Consider the following 18,043-nt stretch of genomic DNA (forward strand, 5'->3'; position numbering starts at 1 on the left):
TACAACACTGGCAGCGGCATCAGCTTCACCTGGGAGCTTGCAGTGGTCTCCGCCCCAGACCTTCCAGATCAGGATCTCAGAGAGTGGGGCCCAGGATCTGTGTTTTACCAAGGTCTTCAAGCAGTTCGTTCAGGATTGAGAAGCACTGCCCTAGGGTGCATTATGAATCAAATTACTGTCTGAGTCGGAATTGTCGCTCTGTCATTTAATAACTGATTTTGGGAAAGTTACTTACTTCCTCTGTGCCTCCTTTTCTTTTTTTTTTTTTAAGATTATTTATTTGAGATTTATTTATTTGAGATTTATTTATTTATTTGAGGGGTGCTTGGGTAGCTTAGTCATTAAGTGTCTGCCTTCAGCTCAGGTCATGATCCCAGCATCCTGGGATCTAGCCCTGCATCGGGCTCCCTGCTCTTCTGGGAGCCTGCTTCTTCCTCTCCCACTCCCCCTGCTTGTGTTCCCTCTCTCGCTGGCTGTCTCTCTGTCAAACAAATAAAATAAAAATCTTTTTTAAAAAAAGATTTCTTTATTTATTTGAGAGAGAGTGAGAGCACACGCACACAAAAGGAGAGGGAGAGGGAGAAGNATCGGGCTCCCTGCTCTTCTGGGCGCCTGCTTCTTCCTCTCCCACTCCCCCTGCTTGTGTTCCTTCTCTCGCTGGCTGTCTCTCTGTCAAACAAATAAAATAAAAATCTTTTTTAAAAAAGATTTCTTTATTTATTTGAGAGAGAGTGAGAGCACACGCACACAAAAGGAGAGGGAGAGGGAGAAGCAGACCCCGCTGAGCAGGGAGCCTAATGTAGGGCTTTGTCCCAGGAGCCTGGGATCATGACCTGAACCGAATGCAGACGCTTAACTGACTGAACCACCCAGGCGCCCCTGTGCCTCCATTTCTTCTGCTAAGTCACAGGTTTGTTTGGGAAGACCAAACTTTATTATACTGAAAGTGAAGAGAACTTAATAAAAACTCAGTAAACACTATTACTATTATTAACATCGTTGTTGTTGCTGTTTAATTCACCTTACCATTTTCAGCATGTTGCTGGCTGATGGAACTACTCCTCTCCTGAGGGTGTTATGTACAGTAACGATTTCTTCTTGGACAGTTGCCAGTTCAGTGAGGAGCGTATTATATGGAACATATGGAACTGGTGCTGGTTTTGTCTGTAATCAGAAAATTATTAATTAGTCTTCTTTTATGTGTAATTCAACACGTATATTACTTGCAGACCTATAGCAATATGAATCTGTAGTTTGTATTGAATAGACAATGATCCACAGCATTTTAAAATTAACATTTGCTCAATAGATTAGTTTCCATTTCTCCAGTGCTAGTCTTGTGGGTTTCTGAATGTCATCTGACATTACACAAGTGCATAGCATAATGCACTGGCTATACTGTGATTGGGGTTTTTTCAGTGTATGATTGGTACTTTGGGCCATGCTAAAGTCCTTTTTATCTGGCAATATAAACCACAGTGGAAGATATCTTGATATCACACCTTTACTGACTAACTTCACTTCCTTGGCTCTATCCCACCCCATTTCCTGCAAGTGTTCTCCTTGCTTCTTAAATAAACCACTAGCACTTGAATACTGTCTAAAGGATGTGCCTAATCTAAGATACTAATTATCAAATACAAAGCCTCCAGTGTCTTCAACTCAGATGCTACCTTTTTGTCTTCTGCCTATGAAAAAACATTAGCATTTGCATACATATGTGTAAGTATAAAATAGAATTAAAATCAGCTACAATCCAGAATTAATGACTATTCTTTTAATTTGTTTACGCTTTATCTTGCGACTAAGAAGAAAACTAAATGGCTTTAATATTTTAGGTTGGCATTAATTGCTATAAAAAGCAGCTTCTTTTGTGTGTGTATTATATATCACATGCACTTCATTCCTTTTGTTTAAAAAGTGCAAAACATATAGTATAATTTGAGTAGTATCTGTTTATTCCTCAGGTACCATAGGACTATTAGCAATTTCTCAATGGATAGGACCCAACACCATACTTTGCTCATATTTAGTAGTTATTTCGTTTATTTTATATCAACATAAAATAGGAATGGGGAAATGGCATAAATATGGAATCCAGAAGACCCCTCTAGAGACTATCCTCTGAGGACATCATTTCCTCAAAAGCACACTTACGTGGTGCTATTTTCTTCCATATTTCATGTAGATCTTGTCTAGACAAGAGGAGAGGAGAGGCGGGGAACCACCAGAATCCCTTTACCATATCCAAATTAAATTTTCCTCGCTCCTCTGAACTCTACTCCAGTGAAACTCATGACATATTGGTCTACCATCTCATTTCTGAAGATTTATTCTCCTATAATGTTTTCCTATCATTTCCTCTCATTCATTGAAATTGAGCCTTCTGGGTTGTTTGTTGGTTTTTTTTTTAAGATTTTATTTATCTATCTATTTATTTATTTTTTGAGACAGAGATAGCATGATCTGGGGCAGGGAGGGGCAGAGGAAAAGGGAGAAGCAGACTCCCTGCTGAACAGGGAGCCCTATACAGGACTTGATCCCAGGACTCTGAGATCATGACCTGAGCCTAACGCAGATGTGTAACTTACTGAGACATCCAGGTGCCCTGAAATTGGGCCTTCTGAAACAAATTCATCCTGCCCACCCCAATTTCTGCCATCAACCCAAGGGACTTCAGCATTCACATGAATGGTTCCAACCATCTGCTATCTCATGCCCTTGAATTCTTCCTCTCTTAGACCTCTCCTCCAAGCCTCTTTAGTCTCCACCATGGTGGTCAGTCTATATTCCATAATCACTCCAAATGCCAAATCATCTGTTCAAACTTTTTCTTCTCTGATCAGGATTTCCTGCTCTTCCAGATTGCTAAGGTCAATCACTCTATTTTCAACATAATCTAGCCTTCTAGCTCATTCTTCATTTTCTCTATTTTCCCTCTCTTGTCTTTTCTTTATTTTTTATTCATGTTCTCTTATTTCAACAACTTTCTTGCTAAAATATTGAATCCTTTCCTGCCCATCGCTATTTAGGAACACCCCCACTTTGGAGGGACCAAAAATTTCCCTGCCCACAGAGTCAGATGGACATTGGCCGGAAAATATTCCACAAAATGCCAGATATTGGCATCCAATTTCCTGATGTCTAATCTCAAACAGTGCCCTATTTTGTTCATCAATTCTACTACAGAATTACCTGGTTAATTTGCTTTGTCTTTCTTCATAATGTTATTGCAGAACTTGTGCACTCTACCCCAATTACACTGACCTCTCTCAATAGATTCTGGTATGTTCTACTTTCCTCAGTAAAGAGGCAGCTATTTCAGCTTCTCTTGGTCAGTCTACCAATCTGCCTCTATTTGTTCTCATTCTTTCCTCCTTATCTCTTGTGGTACTACTGAACAGATCATACTTTCTTGTTTGGTTTTTTTTTTTTTTAACCATTTTATTGAGGTATAATTGACATGTAAAAGCTATACATGTTTAATGTATACAATTCAATGAGTTTGGTAACTATACACTTGTGAAACCATCTCCACCATCAAGACAAACAAACAAAAGAACACAAACATAGCAATCACCTCTCAAAGTTTCCTCCTGTCCCCTTTACTATAACTATTGCTGTTATTTTGTGTAGTTTTTAGAAGCATTTAACATAAAGTTTACCCTCCTGGCAAATTTAAAACTGGATGTCCACATGCAAAAGAATGAAATTAGACCCTATATCACACCATACATTAAAATCAACTAAAAATGGATTAAAGATGTAAATGTAAGACCTGAAATCACAAAACTCCTAGAAGAAAACATAAGTAAAAAAATTCCTTGATGTTGCCCTTGGCAAGCATAGACAATAAAAGAAAAAATAAACAGATAGGATTGTATCAAACTAAAAAAACTTCTGCACAGCAAAGGAAACAATCAAAAAGATAAAAAGACAACTTAATGAATGGGAAAAATATTTTAAGCTATATATCTGATAAGGAATTGATATTCAAAATATAGAAGGAACTTGTGTAACTTACTAGCAAAAACAAAACAAAAAAATGACCTGATTAAAAAATACACAAAGACCCTAAACAGATATTTTTCCAAAAAAGGCATATAAATGACCAACACGTATATGAAAAGGTGCTTAACCTCATTAATCATCAGGGAAATGAAAATCAAAACCACAATGATTATCACCTCATACCTGTTAGATGGTTATTATTAAAAACAAGATTTCAAGTGTTGCAAGGATGTAGAGAAAAGAGAACCCTGATATACTCTTGGTGGGAATGTAGAATGGTAACTCTATAATGGAAAACAGTATGTGGTTTCCTCAAAAAATTAAACACAGGTCATTCTTTCAAAAGCTATTTCTCCCCAGTGTTATTTACTCCATTCTCTTCCATATTTTCCCAAATCTCACATTACTCATTATCTTTCCATTGTAACTTCAACCAATTCTTTTGTCCTTCCCACTGGCATTTATTCACGATCATGTTGCTTGTAACTTAAACAAACAAAACTTTTCGTTTATTTCACCTCCCCATTCAATCATTGTACTTTCTGCTTTCAATCCCTATCAAAATCCCCAAAAATGTTGCCTGTACTGGCTGTCTATAACTTCCCACCCTTCAAGCAATATAGTCTGCATTCACCCTTCCTCCATATATTCCACTAAAACAAAGGTTCTATACCAGGAATGATATACCCCCTCCTTAAACAATTTCCCAGGGATTAAACAATGTCTAGAGAAATTTCTGGTTGTCAAGATTGAGTTGGAGTATTGCTCTGCCATCTTGTTGGTGGAGGCCAGTGATTTTTGTTAAACATCCTTAAAAGGCTCAGGACAGACACCCTTGACAAAGAATTATTCCATAATAAAATGTCAGTAATTCTGAAGTTGAGATACTTTACTTTGAAACAACTCCTTGCTGTCCTTACCAGAGAAGGCTCTAATTACCTTAGACAAGATCAAATCCTGTTATTACCTGATTGCAACTCCCTGTACTTTTCCTTCAAAGATCTTTTCGTGTAACATCTAGTAGATTCTCATGGAAAACTCTATATGTCAGTAAAAGTGATTTCTGTCCAATTAGATGTCTAGTAGGTTAGCAAACTCTAACATTGAAGGGGAGTTTAAAATAAGATTCAAGCCTAGTGGTTAGTCCATTTGCTTTCTACCTGGAGTCTAAAAAGAGAATATATCATACTGTTTATTTTTATTAGACAAATAGTAACAGTTTATTATTTCCTTTAACTAGGATTCATGTTTAAATATTATGCAATGAATTTGTGTTTGGGGCTTAATTTGTCTTATGTTGTTGTTTCCTTTAAAATTCTTAGCCTTAATTTTCTGAACAAACTTTCTGTAAAATTACATGCAAATGTTCCAATAATTATCTGTCTATAGAGTGTACACATGTTGTTTTATCAATGCCTTCAACCCTTTCATATTTTTCCTTTGTATTCTTGGTCAGTAAGTAGATGAAGCTCTGGTTCCCTTGACTGAGAGGAGTTTTTGTTACCTACTTTTTCATCTGGACTTTTAACTGTGGCACTGATTCCTTCTTTCACATGGCAGCCTGGGCTAGGCTGTCTCCTAGATTGTGGACTAAGTGACCCAGAGCAGTCTAGTACTGATAGGTCTTAAAGGCAAAATTTGCTTTCTCCTTGTCTTTCTTTTCTCTCTGTTGGTGGCTATGCTTCAGCTTATCTTTTCCTTACTGTGAAGTATGAAGTTTCCCCCTCCACGCTGGGGGAATAAAATGGGAAGAGCACCAAAGGGGTGGAAGGAGAACTCTTTTTAAGTTTGTACTTCCAGCATACTGGAGAATTATTGAGTATTGGACAAGAGCTGTACCTGGTTCCTCTTTGGGGAAGAGGTGTGAATGATAAGACCCAAATCAGCACTCAATTGTCTGATGTATATAGATATTCTTTTTATAAAATTAAATCCCTTCCATTTCTGACTTCTCCTAACTAGCATACAAAAACATAAAAATCATTCATTTTCTATACCAAAGCTATTGACTTCAGTTCATCATAAAAAATATTTTGGGTACATGGGGTGCCTGGGTGGCTCAGTTGTTAAGCATCAACCTTCGGCTCAGGTCATGATCCCATGGTCCTGGGGTCAAGCCATGCATTGGACTCCCTGCTCAGCAGGGAGTCTGCTTCTCCCTCTCCCTCTGTCTGCTGCTCCCCCTACTTGTGTTTCTCTCTCTCTGTGTGTGTCAAATAAACAAATAAAATCTTAAAAAATATTTTGGGTACATTAAAAAATGTAATTTTTTTATATCATTGAGGCTATTGAGAGGTACATATTATTGGGTGACCATAAAATATTAAGGACTTATTCCTATACCATTGAGTGTTTTGTTTTTATTTTGTGATTGTTTAAGTTCTTGTCTTTAATGATTAGTGAGGTATAGGCCTCGTATATTGACTTCATTGCTTATAATTCCTCACACTTCTCTTCTTGCTGTTTACTCCTTGAATTTTGTTTTTAATTTTGATGTGTTAAATTCTTGTTATATTCACAAATCAGTTCAATTGGGATATTGATAAAATACTTGCTTTTCTGGGTTAAAAAATCCAAACTATATTCTTTCTCATTTAGTTATGGAGCATTCATGGTACGTTATTAAGAAGTAATTCCTACATTCTCGGCTTTTTGAATTATCTAGAGGAGCTATAATGAAATTGGCATGAGCCCATGGAGACAAACTGGTTAGGTTTACTTTCAGGATCTGCCACTTCCCAGTTATCTGACATTGGCCACATGACTTCACCTCCCTATGCATTGGTTCTTTTCTCTGCAACATGAAATTAAGAATAGTACTTGCCTACTAGAGCCTATGGTGAGACCAAGGTGACAGCATCCTGACAACAGTGTCTGTAACAAAATGAGTTCTACAGGAGTAGCTCTTATCCTTTTCTGGAAAGTAATTATGGAATATACAATCCTCACATACTCTTATAATCAAAATAGGCAGGAAACCAGCAGCAGCAGCCAAATACAAGAAGTATTTCATTGTCATCCCTGAAAACAAACAAACAAACAAACAAACATAAATTTAGATTATTGTCAACTCCTGAGATTATGTTTTATAATAAGCCTGTTTTCAAACCACTTCCACAGTATATTTGCATTTTCTGCAATAAGAGACCCTCAGGATCAAAACAAAGTTGAATATGTTAATCAGTGGAACCAACAGAGGAGGACAGAACTGTGATTGGAAGAACGATAGATTTCATGTCTTAATCCCCAGAACCTTTGAATGTGTTGCATACAAGACAAAAGAGAATTAAAGTAGCAGATGTAATTCATATTGCTCATCAGCTGATTTCAAAGTAGGGAGATTGGGGCATCTGGGTGACTCAGTTGGTTAAGTGTCTGACTCTAGATTTCAGCTTAGGTCATGATCTCAGGGTCCTGAGATAGAGCCCTACATTGGGCTCCATGCTCAGTGGGGAGTCTGCTTAAGATCTCTCTCTCCCTCCCCCAAGTCATGTGCACGCATACACACACACACACACACTCTCTCTCTCTCTCTAAAATAAATAAATCTTAAAAAAAAATAATAAAGCAGGGAGATTATCCTGCATTATCCATGTAAGCTCATAAGGGTACTTAAGTGTGGAAAAGGGAGCCAATGTCAGTGATGGATCATGAGAAAGACTGGACCTATCATTGCTGTCTTTGAATACAGAGGAAGGGAACATGAGCCAAAGATGTGGACAGTCTCTGGAAGTAGAAAAAGACAAGGAAATGGATTCTCCCCTGGTGCTTCCTTGTTGAGTCTCGATTTTAGCCCACTCAGTGAGATGGATTTGGACTTTTGATCTCCAGAACTGTATGATAATAAATTTGTGTTGTTTTAAGACACTAAATTTATAGTAATCTGTTACAGTAACACCAGGAAACTAATATAAAAACACAAGATTATATTTGAGTTCTCTATTGTCTATAGAGAAGACATGTGATCATAGTCCTAGTAATTTATATATATGACTAGAGGTATTCTGTGTATATGATCACTCTGCTAAGAATGGTTGTCATTGTGAGTCAGGCAAATCAGAGCTAATATATCCTCTCCTTTATTTCTGTTTGATAAGGTTGCTGACTCCAAAGTATTAAATTTATTAAGTATAGGTTATTAAATTTGGTTAGCACCTTCTTTTAACAATCTGTCACAGTTATTTCTGAACTCATCCTGCTGAGTGGAAAGCATTAAAAACTAACAGTTTAGTTTTTATTTTAAAGAAAAATTTCANCATCCTGCCCACCCCAATTTCTGCCATCAACCCAAGGGACTTCAGCATTCACATGAATGGTTCCAACCATCTGCTATCTCATGCCCTTGAATTCTTCCTCTCTTAGACCTCTCCTCCAAGCCTCTTTAGTCTCCACCATGGTGGTCAGTCTATATTCCATAATCACTCCAAATGCCAAATCATCTGTTCAAACTTTTTCTTCTCTGATCAGGATTTCCTGCTCTTCCAGATTGCTAAGGTCAATCACTCTATTTTCAACATAATCTAGCCTTCTAGCTCATTCTTCATTTTCTCTATTTTCCCTCTCTTGTCTTTTCTTTATTTTTTATTCATGTTCTCTTATTTCAACAACTTTCTTGCTAAAATATTGAATCCTTTCCTGCCCATCGCTATTTAGGAACACCCCCACTTTGGAGGGACCAAAAATTTCCCTGCCCACAGAGTCAGATGGACATTGGCCGGAAAATATTCCACAAAATGCCAGATATTGGCATCCAATATCCTGATGTCTAATCTCAAACAGTGCCCTATTTTGTTCATCAATTCTACTACAGAATTACCTGGTTAATTTGCTTTGTCTTTCTTCATAATGTTATTGCAGAACTTGTGCACTCTACCCCAATTACACTGACCTCTCTCAATAGATTCTGGTATGTTCTACTTTCCTCAGTAAAGAGGCAGCTATTTCAGCTTCTCTTGGTCAGTCTACCAATCTGCCTCTATTTGTTCTCATTCTTTCCTCCTTATCTCTTGTGGTACTACTGAACAGATCATACTTTCTTGTTTGGTTTTTTTTTTTTTTAACCATTTTATTGAGGTATAATTGACATGTAAAAGCTATACATGTTTAATGTATACAATTCAATGAGTTTGGTAACTATACACTTGTGAAACCATCTCCACCATCAAGACAAACAAACAAAAGAACACAAACATAGCAATCACCTCTCAAAGTTTCCTCCTGTCCCCTTTACTATAACTATTGTTATTATTTTGTGTAGTTTTTAGAAGCATTTAACATAAAGTTTACCCTCTTGGCAAATTTAAAACTGGATGTCCACATGCAAAAGAATGAAATTAGACCCTATATCACACCATACATTAAAATCAACTAAAAATGGATTAAAGATGTAAATGTAAGACCTGAAATCACAAAACTCCTAGAAGAAAACATAAGTAAAAAAATTCCTTGATGTTGCCCTTGGCAAGCATAGACAATAAAAGAAAAAATAAACAGATAGGATTGTATCAAACTAAAAAAACTTCTGCACAGCAAAGGAAACAATCAAAAAGATAAAAAGACAACTTAATGAATGGGAAAAATATTTTAAGCTATATATCTGATAAGGAATTGATATTCAAAATATAGAAGGAACTTGTGTAACTTACTAGCAAAAACAAAACAAAAAAATGACCTGATTAAAAAATACACAAAGACCCTAAACAGATATTTTTCCAAAAAAGGCATATAAATGACCAACACGTATATGAAAAGGTGATTAACCTCATTAATCATCAGGGAAATGAAAATCAAAACCACAATGATTATCACCTCATACCTGTTAGATGGTTATTATTAAAAAACAAGATTTCAAGTGTTGCAAGGATGTAGAGAAAAGAGAACCCTGATATACTCTTGGTGGGAATGTAGAATGGTAACTCTATAATGGAAAACAGTATGTGGTTTCCTCAAAAAATTAAACACAGGTCATTCTTTCAAAAGCTATTTCTCCCCAGTGTTATTTACTCCATTCTCTTCCATATTTTCCCAAATCTCACATTACTCATTATCTTTCCATTGTAACTTCAACCAATTCTTTTGTCCTTCCCACTGGCATTTATTCACGATCATGTTGCTTGTAACTTAAACAAACAAAACTTTTCGTTTATTTCACCTCCCCATTCAATCATTGTACTTTCTGCTTTCAATCCCTATCAAAATCCCCAAAAATGTTGCCTGTACTGGCTGTCTATAACTTCCCACCCTTCAAGCAATATAGTCTGCATTCACCCTTCCTCCATATATTCCACTAAAACAAAGGTTCTATACCAGGAATGATATACCCCCTCCTTAAACAATTTCCCAGGGATTAAACAATGTCTAGAGAAATTTCTGGTTGTCAAGATTGAGTTGGAGTATTGCTCTGCCATCTTGTTGGTGGAGGCCAGTGATTTTTGTTAAACATCCTTAAAAGGCTCAGGACAGACACCCTTGACAAAGAATTATTCCATAATAAAATGTCAGTAATTCTGAAGTTGAGATACTTTACTTTGAAACAACTCCTTGCTGTCCTTACCAGAGAAGGCTCTAATTACCTTAGACAAGATCAAATCCTGTTATTACCTGATTGCAACTCCCTGTACTTTTCCTTCAAAGATCTTTTCGTGTAACATCTAGTAGATTCTCATGGAAAACTCTATATGTCAGTAAAAGTGATTTCTGTCCAATTAGATGTCTAGTAGGTTAGCAAACTCTAACATTGAAGGGGAGTTTAAAATAAGATTCAAGCCTAGTGGTTAGTCCATTTGCTTTCTACCTGGAGTCTAAAAAGAGAATATATCATACTGTTTATTTTTATTAGACAAATAGTAACAGTTTATTATTTCCTTTAACTAGGATTCATGTTTAAATATTATGCAATGAATTTGTGTTTGGGGCTTAATTTGTCTTATGTTGTTTCTTTTAAAATTCTTAGCCCTAATTTTCTGAACAAACTTTCTGTAAAATTACATGCAAATGTTCCAATAATTATCTGTCTATAGAGTGTACACATGTTGTTTTATCAATGCCCTCAACCCTTTCATATTTTTCCTTTGTATTCTTGGTCAGTAAGTAGATGAAGCTCTGGTTCCCTTGACTGAGAGGAGTTTTTGTTACCTACTTTTTCATCTGGACTTTTAACTGTGGCACTGATTCCTTCTTTCACATGGCAGCCTGGGCCAGGCTGTCTCCTAGATTGTGGACTAAGTGACCCAGAGCAGCCTAATAGTGATAGGTCTTAAAGGCAAAATTTGCTTTCTCCCTGTCTTTCCTTTCTCTCTGTTGGTGGCTATGCTTCAGCTTATTTTTTCCTTACTGTGAAGTATGAAGTTTCCCCCTCCACGCTGGGGGAATAAAATGGGAAGAGCACCAAAGGGGTGGAAGGAGAACTCTTTTTAAGTTTGTACTTCCAGCATACTGGAGAATTATTGAGTATTGGACAAGAGCTGTACCTGGTTCCTCTTTGGGGAAGAGGTGTGAGTGATAAGACCCAAATCAGCACCCAATTGTCTGATGTATATAGATATTCTTTTTATAATATTAAATCCCTTCCATTTCTGACTTCTCCTAACTAGCACACAAAAACATAAAAATCATTCATTTTCTATACCAAAGCTATTGACTTCAGTTCATCATAAAAAATATTTTGGGTACATGGGGTGCCTGGGTGGCTCAGTTGTTAAGCATCAACCTTCGGCTCAGGTCATGATCCCATGGTCCTGGGGTCAAGCCATGCATTGGACTCCCTGCTCAGCAGGGAGTCTGCTTCTCCCTCTCCCTCTGTCTGCTGCTCCCCCTACTTGTGTTTCTCTCTCTCTCTGTGTGTCAAATAAACAAATAAAATCTTAAAAAATATTTTGGGTACATTAAAAAATGTAATTTTTTTATATCATTGAGGCTATTGAGAGGTACATATTATTGGGTGACCATAAAATATTAAGGACTTATTCCTATACCATTGAGTGTTTTGTTTTTATTTTGTGATTGTTTAAGTTCTTGTCTTTAATGATTAGTGAGGTATAGGCCTCGTATATTGACTTCATTGCTTATAATTCCTCACACTTCTCTTCTTGCTGTTTACTCCTTGAATTTTGTTTTTAATTTTGATGTGTTAAATTCTTGTTATATTCACAAATCAGTTCAATTGGGATATTGATAAAATACTTGCTTTTCTGGGTTAAAAAATCCAAACTATATTCTTTCTCATTTAGTTATGGAGCATTCATGGTACGTTATTAAGAAGTAATTCCTACATTCTCGGCTTTTTGAATTATCTAGAGGAGCTATAATGAAATTGGCATGAGCCCATGGAGACAAACTGGTTAGGTTTACTTTCAGGATCTGCCACTTCCCAGTTATCTGACATTGGCCACATGACTTCACCTCCCTATGCATTGGTTCTTTTCTCTGCAACATGAAATTAAGAATAGTACTTGCCTACTAGAGCCTATGGTGAGACCAAGGTGACAGCATCCTGACAACAGTGTCTGTAACAAAATGAGTTCTACAGGAGTAGCTCTTATCCTTTTCTGGAAAGTAATTATGGAATATACAATCCTCACATACTCTTATAATCAAAATAGGCAGGAAACCAGCAGCAGCAGCCAAATACAAGAAGTATTTCATTGTCATCCCTGAAAACAAACAAACAAACAAACAAACATAAATTTAGATTATTGTCAACTCCTGAGATTATGTTTTATAATAAGCCTGTTTTCAAACCACTTCCACAGTATATTTGCATTTTCTGCAATAAGAGACCCTCAGGATCAAAACAAAGTTGAATATGTTAATCAGTGGAACCAACAGAGGAGGACAGAACTGTGATTGNAAATAGAACTGTGATTGGAAGAACGATAGATTTCATGTCTTAATCCCCAGAACCTTTGAATATGTTGCATACAAGACAAAAGAGAATTAAAGTAGCAGATGTAATTCAAATTGCTAATCAGCTGATTTCAAAGTAGGGAGATTGGGGCATCTGGGTGACTCAGTTGGTTAAGTGTCTGACTCTAGATTTCAGCTTAGGTCATGATCTCAGGGTCCTGAGATAGAGCCCTACATTAGGCTCCATGCTCAGTGGGGAGTCTGCTTAAGATCTCTCTCTCCCTCCCCCAAGTCATGTGCACGCATACACACACACACACACACTCTCTCTCTCTCTCTAAAATAAATAAATCTTAAAAAAAAATAATAAAGCAGGGAGATTATCCTGCATTATCCATGTAAGCTCATAAGGGTACTTAAGTGTGGAAAAGGGAGCCAATGTCAGTGATGGATCATGAGAAAGACTGGACCTATCATTGCTGTCTTTGAATACAGAGGAAGGGAACATGAGCCAAAGATGTGGACAGTCTTCTGGAAGTAGAAAAAGACAAGGAAATGGTTTCTCCCCTGGTGCTTCCTTGTTGAGTCTCGATTTTAGCCCACTCAGTGAGATGCATTTGGACTTTTGATCTCCAGAACTGTGTGATAATAAATTTGTGTTGTTTTAAGACACTAAATTTATAGTAATCTGTTACAGTAACACCAGGAAACTAATATAAAAACACAAGATTATATTTGAGTTCTCTATTGTCTATAGAGAAGACATGTGATCATAGTCCTAGTAATTTATATATATGACTAGAGATATTCTGTGTATATGATCACTCTGCTAAGAATGGTTGTCATTGTGAGTCAGGCAAATCAGAGCTAATATATCCTCTCCTTTATTTCTGTTTGATAAGGTTGCTGACTCCAAAGTATTAAATTTATTAAGTATAGGTTATTAAATTTGGTTAGCACCTTCTTTTAACAATCTGTCACAGTTATTTCTGAACTCATCCTGCTGAGTGGAAAGCATTAAAAACTAACAGTTTAGTTTTTATTTTAAAGAAAAATTTCATAGAACAGGTTAAATGATTTGTGGCTCATGTTAAAATATAACAGAATAATACACCTGATATGATTTGCCGTTGCTCTCAAGCTTCTCCTGCCCACTGCCAAGGAAGGGATTTCTGTAAATCAATTCTTTCAGGAAACATGAACATACAATCTCCTCTTTATCACTCTTTTTTTTTCCCAACTCTTTCTTTCCCTTTCTTTGCTTCTCCTTCCAAAAAGTCACATACCCCAAAACCTTCAGATTTATAGTAATACAGCAACATAGATGATGAAATATGAATTCCATTCTTTTACTCAATCCTCATTTCTTTACTCAATCCTCAAAAAATCTAGTAAAACAGATATTTTCCCCCTGAATTAATGGAAGAAAAAATAAAATAAAAAATCTTCTGCAATATAGATTGACATAAATTTATCATACACACATTACTATTTATACCCACCCACCCTGAAGTGTTATTATTCAAGTTGGTCCCATTATGAAGCTGTCTATAACTTTTGTTTCTGACTGGAAATATGGGGGGGTGGTGTGTATGCTCATTGTCTTAATGGTTGCAATGCTTTCTTGAGTATACACTAACATGTACCTTAATTATACCACAAAAAAGATGTTATAAAATCCTTAAGAAATAAAAAGTTACCCATTTCACACTGAACAACTGGCATTAACAATTCAGATTTTGTCTTTCAAGTATTTTTTTCCTTATATCCAAATTAAGTACTTAAATTTATACTCAAACAATTTATATAAAATATTGTATCTTATTTTTCCCAGAATTTCAATTATTATACTTATTATTTTATTATTATTATGCATATTTTAACACAAAGAGTTTTATTATTATTACTTATGTATATTTTAACACAAACACCAAGCCATTTTTAGGATTTTTTTCATGAATAACCATAGGATTTGTGCTCCAAAATTGAAATCAATTGAAATCTTTAGACTTTTTTTTAAGATGACATAAATCTAATTTTATTTCTAAGTGTACCTGATATATAATAGTATTTAATAAATATTTAATAAATGAATTAGCTTTTGTACAGTTGAAATAATTGGTTAATTCAGACACACACATACACACGCACACACACATAATCTATTAATTCACTAAAGTGTGATATAATAAAACTCATAATGATCCTGGAGTTAAAATACTGCCATTCTATCTTAGGTTCTCCAATTACCTATGATGCTGGCAAATACACAAGTTCTCTGAAAATCAACTTCCTTTTGTTTAGAATGAAATCCAATATATTGGAGATACAAATGGCATATCAGGAATATATAACACAACCTGCTCTTTAGTGTTTAATTTTTTTCCCCCAGAATGCTGCAATCTGCTTAATGGGCTTCATAATCCAAGTTTAAAAGTGTATCATATTTTATAAATGGAATTTAATTAATTCTGATCGAAGTCCTTTGAAAACATACAGTACTGCCCATATTATTGTAAATATATAAATACACCCTATAAATTTTACATACAAATATAATATCTTTCTTCTGTCATAAATGGGTAAAAAAATCATTATTTTGTGATATAAGATGCATAAAGAATTTGATACAATCCTGTGTAGTGATGATTTAATGACAGGATTTGAATCTTATGCAAGAACTGAAAGCAAGCACAATTTGACTATCGCAACTCTTGAGAATGATTACAAGACAATTAGTGTCAATGGGGATTATTGGTTCCTCCAAAGAACTTAGCATTTTTGGTTCCTCCAAAGAACTTTGATTTTTAGCATTTTTGGTTCCTCCAAAGAACTTTGATTTTTTTTTCAGTACATATAATTTATTAATAACTAGCTAAGGCTCCTTGGTGGCTCTGTGTTAAATATCTTCTATTTATTGATTGATATATAATTGACATACAATATTATATTGGTTTCAGGTATACAACATAGTGATTTGACATGTATATACATTGTAAAATTGTCACCTCAGTAAGTCAGCTTACAAAGTTAATACAATACTATTAACTATATTTCCTCAGACTTATTTATTTTGTATCTGGAAATTTGTACTTCTTAATCCCCTTCACTCGTTTCACCCTCCCAACCTGCCCCTCACCACCTCCCCTCTGGCAACCACCAATCTGTTCTCTGTATCTATGACTTTAGGTTTTGTTTTGTTTGTTTTGGTTTTTAAATTTTACATAAAAGTGAGATAATGAATTATTTGTCCTTCTTTGTCTGACTTATTTTACTTAGCAGAGTTAAGGACAAACTAAGGACAAACCCAAAGTTAAGGGCAACTAAGCTGGAGGGTAAGTGCTAAAATAGAACCCTCAGCTCTGTTGGCCCACAGAGATACCTTCATAATGACCTGGATTCAGTCCTCATTCAAAACGGCTTGACATACTACTGCTGCCCGAGTGTTAACCTTTACCTTCATGTTTTGATTCAGTTGCTCCAAGCGTATGTTTGATTCTCAAATCATCAGAGATTTGGCACAGGGAATCCTGCAGAACTAATCCTGCACAAGGTGCAGACATAGAGATTAGAATTGGAAACCATGACTCAGAGGTAGAATAGAGGTTGTCAGCGTGGAAAAATAAATGGGTCCAGGGTGAGAGGTTCTGGGCACCCAGACTGAGGCAGCTTCAGTAGAGAATTAGAACAGGATTGGTCCCAGGGCCTGGACTAGGGCTAAACCTCCAGAATGGTCTGAATGATCCTCCATTGCTTGGCGGACTGCAAACCTAGGAACCAAGCAGGTCATTTTAACCAAAGAATTATAGGTGCATATACTCAGGAAAGGGCAGCTTTTCTGAACAGAAGTATTATGGGAACAGCAGAAATATCACCTAACTGACTTCAGTATCAGTACTTACTTATCACAATTATTTCACATGCAATAGGCAATTTTAAGCCAAAACTCTTTAAATATTTTCAGATAATAATACCAGAAACTTGATGCACTGATTATTTAAATTTATTTTCCTCACATTCCTGTTTTTCAATTGTATTTCATCTTAATATATGAGCAGAACATGGATATTTGCAAGTTAAATGTTTAGCAGGAGGAAAGATCAAGAATGAAGGAGAAAACGGAGACTTGATTACTGCCTTCTAGCATGCCCTTGGGAAGGCATTCTCACATATTAACTGGTTAGACCAAGACCTTCCCAGAAAGCATTTACATTAAGTCCCTTCCATGCATGCCTGAACCAAGGAAGTCATGAGAATATACTCTATAAGGAATATATCATCAGCCTTTTTTTTCTTCTTTGCCTCTGTGAATTTGTCAATTTAAAAAAAATACTAAGATAAAAATTACCTTTACTGAAGTCCATAAATTTTAAGTATACAAATTGATAAATTTGTGAATATGCGTATACGTGGGCAACCACAACCAGAGCAACCAAGAGGATCATTCATTCCCCTGTTCAGTCAGTAGGTCCCAGGAGTAAAAACCATTCTGATTCCCATAACTGAGGGCTAATTTTATCAATTTGAATTCGTATAGGTGGAATATGTATTTTTGGTGTTTAACCTCTTCCCCTTAATATTATACTTATGAGATTCACCCATATTGCATGCAAAGTTTATTTTTGTTAATACCTATGCAGTATCCTACTGTATGTAGACAACATAATTTATTTACCCTGTTATTAATGAACATTTCATTAATTTGCAGTTTAGATCTATTTATGTATAAAACTTACATAAACATTTTGTCCATGGGTCTTTTAGTGCATATTATTATTCACTTTTTTTGATAGATACCCAAGAGTGAAATTATTGGATTATATGGTATACATGTGTTTTAGTAGGTACTATCGAATATTTTTTTTTCCAAAAGAGTTCTAGAAATTTATACTTTTATACTTCCATCTACTTTTTTTTTTTTTAATTTTTTTTTTTTTTTAAGATTTTATTTATTTATTCGACAGAGATAGAGACAGCCAGCTAGAGAGGGAACACAAGCAGGGGGAGTGGGAGAGGAAGAAGCAGGCTCATAGCGGAGGAGCCTGATGTGGGGCTCGATCCCATAACGCAGGGATCACGCCCTGAGCCGAAGGTAGACGCTTAACCGCTGTGCCACCCAGGCGCCCCATACTTCCATCTACTTTATATCCTCACCCATACTTGGTATTCTCAGCTTCAAAAAAAAAAA

The 18,043-nt window shown here is 35.9% G+C and overlaps 1 protein-coding gene across 1 annotated transcript in view; it reads right to left on the reverse strand.

Annotated features, from left to right (window-relative positions):
• LOC100463544 (cysteine-rich secretory protein 1) overlaps positions 1-16,418 on the reverse strand; it is a 28,921-nt gene extending 12,503 nt beyond the window's left edge. The window contains exon 1 of the mRNA XM_034648263.1: positions 16,313-16,418. Within this exon, the coding sequence (XP_034504154.1) occupies positions 16,313-16,418 (106 nt within the window). The remainder of the gene's footprint in view (positions 1-16,312) is intronic.
• Between the last annotated feature and the right edge of the window lie 1,625 nt (positions 16,419-18,043).

Source organism: Ailuropoda melanoleuca, chromosome 19 (assembly GCF_002007445.2).
Source record: "Ailuropoda melanoleuca isolate Jingjing chromosome 19, ASM200744v2, whole genome shotgun sequence".
NCBI classification, from domain to species: Eukaryota; Metazoa; Chordata; class Mammalia; order Carnivora; family Ursidae; genus Ailuropoda; species Ailuropoda melanoleuca.